The sequence below is a fragment of the Brachypodium distachyon genome, chromosome 2 (genome assembly GCF_000005505.3).
Source record: "Brachypodium distachyon strain Bd21 chromosome 2, Brachypodium_distachyon_v3.0, whole genome shotgun sequence".
NCBI classification, from domain to species: domain Eukaryota; kingdom Viridiplantae; phylum Streptophyta; class Magnoliopsida; order Poales; family Poaceae; genus Brachypodium; species Brachypodium distachyon.
The window spans coordinates 16902137-16908289 of record NC_016132.3 but is presented as its reverse complement, the minus strand read 5'-3'; the positions used below and the strand labels follow the sequence as shown (position 1 = coordinate 16908289).

The following is a 6153-nucleotide window of genomic DNA, read 5'->3' as shown; positions in this document are numbered from 1 at the left end:
AAAAGAATACTCCAAGAAACAATCTTAGTGTGGCATATCCTTCGTGGATGTAGACAAGAATAGTACAATCACAATTAATTTAGCATCAACGAAGTCGTTGTAGTACTTTGTTTTCTTTTCTTGAGTAAATAAATTTAAAAAACTTTGTTTTCTTTTCTTGAGTAAATAAATTTAGAAAACCGAAAAACCATCACATTGCTACTAAAATCACCTGATTTAAGGCTAGAGTTTCACGTAGGTATACCAGTATACCTTTTGTTACTAAAATCACCTGATTTAATTAGCTGCTCGCTCTTAACGTCTAACCCCGAATCTGACGAGGCGGGACCACATGTCTGGTGGGCTATTTGACTCGGACCGAGTCGTCTCCTCCGCTCGAGCCGCCTTCGCCTCCGCACGCCCAATCATGCGGCCCCCGCTCTGCAGGCCCGCGCGCACGGCCGCCCTCGCCTCCCGCCGCTCCAGCCCCCTCCTGCTGCTGCACTGCTCCGCCCTGCCGTGCTGTTAGGGGGAACAGGCGATGCCACGACTGAGAGCATCAAGCCGTGCACGCCGGGACGGCCTGCCCGGATCTCACCCTCCCTATGCCGCGGCCGGACTTGGATGGTGGGAAGCTATGCTGCCGATTTGGTTCGACGGAATTAGGAGATGCGCTTTGTGGTGGTGGAGAAATCGCTGCCCACTTCCCTCCCCATCACCTTCGAGGTTCAGACTTCCTCCCCACTCCCCGAGTCGCCTCCAGGAGCAGCGCCCCGCCTTCGCGCCGCCGTCGGTGCCCTCACCCGAAGCAGCATCGCCTCGGAGTTTCCCCGCCACGACGTCGTCCGTCACTAAGCGCTTGCTGCCGACGACAGCCTCTTCCGAGACCTCCCTTTCCTCGCGCCGACCGCACGAGCTCCGTCCCTTCGCCGCAGACCGAACGCCGCCATCGCCTTGACGCCTTGGATACCGGAGCTCCCTCGCGCCTCTCGTCTTCCCAACTCCTGCACTGCTCTGCCGTCGCCCGCACGGGCCGCCGCCGCCGCTATGACCCACGCGCGCCGCTCCCGCCTCCGCTCTGACCCGTCGCGCCGCCGCCGCCTCCGTTCTGACCTGCCGTGCCGCCGTCGCCTTCGCTCTGAGACCCGCGCACGCCGCCGCCGTGTCCGCTCTGACCCGCGCGAGCCTAGCCCAGCACTGATTTGGCGCTCCGCCTCGTCAATCACGCGTACAAGGTGCTCTCTGATCCGACGAAGAGCTCCCTGATTCGCGACGGATTCGGCCTCTGGGATGGTGGGGGAGAGCGTTTCGGAGGGCTCGGCGAGGCGCAAGGGGACGGCGGGTCGCGAGCGTCGAGCGCCACGAGGGATTTGGAGGTGGTCGCGTCTGCGACGGAGCGGGCGGCACCGTCCTTCTCGAGCGAGACGAAATCGGCGAGCGTGGGACCAGACATCGTGGCCGGTGGCTTGGAACTGCTGCTGGGAGTCCAGGTGCGAATGGAGGTGGCCATGGGCCATGGCCACGTTGAAAAGCCGCGCTGGCCGACAGTGCGCCATATCTGTCAGATTCGGGGTCTTGGATGTCGCTCATTGTAGAGGCTCTTGGTCTTGGATGTCACTCATTGTAGAGGCTCGTGGCCCTTTGGCGTCGCGTCCCTTTCTGAAGCTCACTCAAAGGACGACGGCCGCTCTGTTTTTTGCCGTTGCCATGGCATGCAAGTGGCTGGCACGTGCGACTCTCGGTGACGGCTTGTCGACTAGGACGTGCTACCTGGTTGATCCTGCCACTAGTCATATGCTTGTCTCAAAGATTAAGCCATGCATGTGCAAGTATGAACTAATTTGAACCGTGAAACCGCGAATGGCTCATTAAATCAGTTATAGTTTGTTTGATGGTACGTGCTACTCGGATAACCGTAGTAATTCTAGAGCTAATACGTGCAACGACTTCTGGGAGGGGCGCATTTATTAGATAAAAGGTTGACGCGGGCTTTGCTCGCTAATCCGATGATTCATGATAACTCGACGGATCGCACGGCCCTCGTGCCGGCGACGCATCATTCAAATTTCTGCCCTATCAACTTTCGATGGTAGGATAGGGGCCTACCATGGTGGTGACGGGTGACGGAGAATTAGGGTTCGATTCCGGAGAGGGAGCGCTAGCGAGCGTGCAGTTAAGTAGATCCGATGGTTTTTAGCAAAAAAAACGTAGACCGGTATCTATGTGAAACTTTGGCCTGTAACGTGGTGGTTTTTGTAATTTACTAGTCACTCCATTTCACAAAGATTGGCGTATTTTGTTTCATTAAGACAAGCTTTTGATTAAGAATTACTCTATTAATATGTAAGTTATATGATATGAAACTATGATCATTAGCAAAAACTTTTAAAGATGAATCCATTGATATAAATTTCATGTATAAAAAAACACATATCAATAGAATTTTAATTGGTTAAAGACTTATCTTAACGAAACAAAATACGCTAACCTTGAGTACTATTTTTTTTCATTCCAGTTAATAGTTGTTCGGAGTTTTTCTTTACCGGAAGTTAAAGACTTCACGACTCGAGCGATGAACCTCTGTTTCCGCAAAGCAGAGCAGACCAAATGTCGTCCTCAGCGCCAAGGCGCCAGCCCCAACTGCAAGCAGAGCCCGTTTCCTCGCCACGCGATCCCGTACTGTCCCGGTCGTACCCGGCGCCTAGGCCCCCGCCCACCACCTAGCGTCTCAAACTCCGCCATTCCGCTAGGCGTGAGCCCACCAGCCGCACGGCCCGTGCCGGCCCACACCACCGTATCACAAGTACAACACCGCCAATCCTTGCGCGTGGGAACTGGGAATCCCCAAGCACCGCGGCCCACCATCCTCCCCCGCTGTGCGAAGGGAAAACCCCACGCGCTCCCCGCCTTCTCGAGTCTCCCCCAATTTCACACTGGCGCGAGCGCTACCGCTACCGGCTTCGCGGCAGCAGCAAGCCAGCAAGCGGCAGGAACACAGCACAGAGCACACACACGCACGGCACGGCGCATTCGTCCAGCCCCGCGCCATAAATCCGATCCCCTTCTCCTTGGCCTCTCTCTTCCCCGGCAATTAATGCCGCCAGCTACCAGATCCAGCTCTCCGGAAAACCTAGGCGCCGCCCTCCTCCCCAAACAGACAAATACCCCCACTCCTCGCCCCATTCTACCCCTCTTCCTCCCCCAGCCGCCTCCCGGCTCGCCATGCCATTCCGCCCCACCGTCTCCCCTCCGCCGCCGCCGCCGCCGCCGACACCGCTATGTCTTTCGTCGACTCGCTCTCCTCGCTCGGGCTCGGCTACGCCATCGCCATCGCGCTCGGCTTCCTCGTCCTCCTCGCGTCCCTCCTCCTCGCCTCCTACTTCTGCTTCCGCCGCGGCGTGGGGTCGGCGGCGAGCGAGGGGACGGTCCACTCGGGGCGCCACGCGGCCTCCTCCGCCTCCAGCTCGGGCCACATCTCCATCACCGTGCCCCGCTTCGTCTTCGTCGCGGAGGACGACTCCCCAGGCTCCTCCTCCCGGGGCGCGGGTGCCGCGGCGGCGTCCTCGCCCGTCGGGCTCGACCCCGCCGTGATCGCCTCCTTCCCCAAGACGCCCTTCTCCAGGGCCGCCGCGGGGGCCAACGCCGAGGCCGCCTGCTCGATCTGCCTCTGCGAGTACCGGGAGGGCGAGATGCAGCGCGTGATGCCCGAGTGCCGCCACGCGTTCCACCTCATGTGCCTCGACGCCTGGCTGCGCCGGAGCGCGTCCTGCCCCGTCTGCCGCTCCTCGCCTATCCCCACCCCCGCCGCCACCCCGCTCTCTGAGCTCGCTACCCCGCTCTCCGAGCTCGTCCCGCTGTCTCAGTACGCCGCTGACCGCCGCCGCCGCAGGTGACGGAGATTGGTGCATCTCGGCTTCCTCTATTTATTGTCCATTTTCAGCACCGTCTGCTGCTGTTTGTCAAGAATGGGACATTGTATCCATTGTTTCATTGGTCTGGAGAGGTTGGGCTAATCCGTGGGGCAACAGTCAAACGTTTTGTTCGCTAGCAGTAGTTCGTTGGAGGTTGGCCCAAGGAGACAGACAGTGTAAATACATTGTTCCTCCGTTCTGATATAGCTTTTATCAACTGATGTTACATGTGGTCATATATATAGTGCTTGTGTGGTCATAGTCTCTGAACCAATGCATTCCAGTTAAATGACTGATGAGTTCCATTGTACATTTGTTCCATGTTGATTGCCTTGCTTTGGTAGCATGAACATGAAAGAAAAACTTGTTATTGATGCAAATCATAGCATTCAACATCTTAATGGTGCTCCTTGTTGTTGTTATAGATATTATTGGGTTTAACATATAGCTGATTCCTGGATGATTGATAATTCTGAGGATTGATTTCTTTGGTGATACAATGTTAGTGCCGACATGTTAAATCATATGGATAACAATTATCTGCTTGAAAATGTGTCTTACTCTTGGTAGCATGAGCAATTGAGCATGAATTGTTTTTTGTTATTCATGCAAAACGTAGTATTCAGCATCTTAATGGTGCTCCTTGTTGTAATGGTCTAACCAAAGGTGCAGTATCTTTAAATAGAGCTCTTGTTGTCGTTATTCGAGATATTATTGGGTTTAGATACAGCTGGTTTCTGGATTGATAATTCCGAGCCTTGATTTCTTCAGTGACTTAATTTTAGTTCAGACATGCTAAATCATATGGATATGAATTGTTTGCTTGAAACGTCTTACTCTTACTGTGGTAGCATGCACTTGTTATTGATGCAAAACATAGCATTTGGCATCTTAATGGTGCTCATTATTGTAACAGTCTAACTGAGAGCGAAGCATTCTTAAATTGAGCTCTTCTTGTCGTTATTTGAGTTATTATTAGGTTTAAGAGACAGCTGATTCCTGGATGATTGATAATTCTGAGCATTGATTTCTTCAGTCTTAATGATTTAATGTTAGTGCCGACATCCTAAATCGGTAACAATTATTTGCTTGAACATGTAGCGTACTTTCCTTATTAAACTGTAGATATTCTCAACAGGATCACTTATTTTGAACTTTTAAAAAAGGTAAGTAAATTTGATGCAATTTAGTTGTACAGTTACCGCCTAGACTTTCCGAGGAAGGCATGCCACTTTGATATCCAGAATATTTATGATATTTGCTGATCAAATCCGTGTTCATTTTCAGTTTCCCTATAAATTCATCTTGTTGTTTAATTATCTTCAATTCTGAAATATATCTGAATTGGTTGATTTGGTCATATTTCTTTCTTTAACCAATAGATTTCTATCTTAAGTGTGCTCATGTTTTATGTTACTTCTGTTGCCTTGTCTGGTTAGTGGTTACTATGATCTTTATATGCACTGCTGTTTCCCTTGACCAAACTACGTTGTCACTGCAAAAACAACTGATATAATGACCATAGAAAAAGGGAGCTGGTATGCTATATCTGATTTTTGGCATCTCATGGGAAGTTAAATATAGAAAGTGAGGCATTTTCGTGTTATTGGACTAGAAGTTTGTGATCTGCCCACAGTTTGGTTGCTAGTTGCAGAATTAACATAAAATATTGTAGTTATACTACAAAGAACAGTTGGTTCTGGAGTCATTTTGCATCTGTACTATTTCCTGTTCACCACCACGCATCTATGGTGACAATCTGTAATCTTTCTTCCTCTGTTTTTCTTTTCTATCGAGGGATGAACATACAATATTATGAATCTTCCTACTTGTAATTTTATTTGTATTTGGGTTAGACAGCTAGTAGTTTTTTCATGGCATTTTAAGGTGATTCCATGAAGTAGCAACTTGGAAACTGCATTGAAGGGTTGATGTGTTCATGTGTGGTTGAACACCGACGGCACAGTCCAAAGACATGCAGATTTTGCTGTGTATTTCTAATATTACTATCTAGCTAGTCATGTCTGAATTTTTGGCGGGGAAATGGTCTTTGTTTTACTTATCCTTGATCTAATGTTGAATGCATCAAATGATCGATTTATGTGCTTCTTAACATTATTGTACTTGTATTGTCACCAGCTAAGCTGTATATGACTGATAAGTGATAACTAGTTTGACAATGAGAATCATCTTACTTAGTTACTTCCAGTTTCTTACAGTAATGGCATATGTGATGGACTGTTTTTTTAATCTTCTAATTATA

General features: G+C 50.4%; 1 protein-coding gene across 1 annotated transcript; it reads left to right on the top strand.

Annotated features, from left to right (window-relative positions):
• Positions 1-2915: 2915 nt before the first annotated feature.
• On the top strand, positions 2916-4270 carry LOC100845487 (RING-H2 finger protein ATL67-like). Its single transcript, XM_014898348.2, has one exon. It carries the CDS (start codon positions 3258-3260, stop codon positions 3870-3872), a length of 615 nt encoding a protein of 204 aa, XP_014753834.1. The 5' UTR covers positions 2916-3257; the 3' UTR covers positions 3873-4270.
• The last annotated feature ends 1883 nt before the right edge of the window (positions 4271-6153 follow it).

Bases quoted from the DNA above. Each gene is read 5' to 3' on its own strand.
- LOC100845487 (XM_014898348.2), top strand. From the start codon at position 3,258: ATGTCTTTCGTCGACTCGCTCTCCTCGCTCGGGCTCGGCTACGCCATC.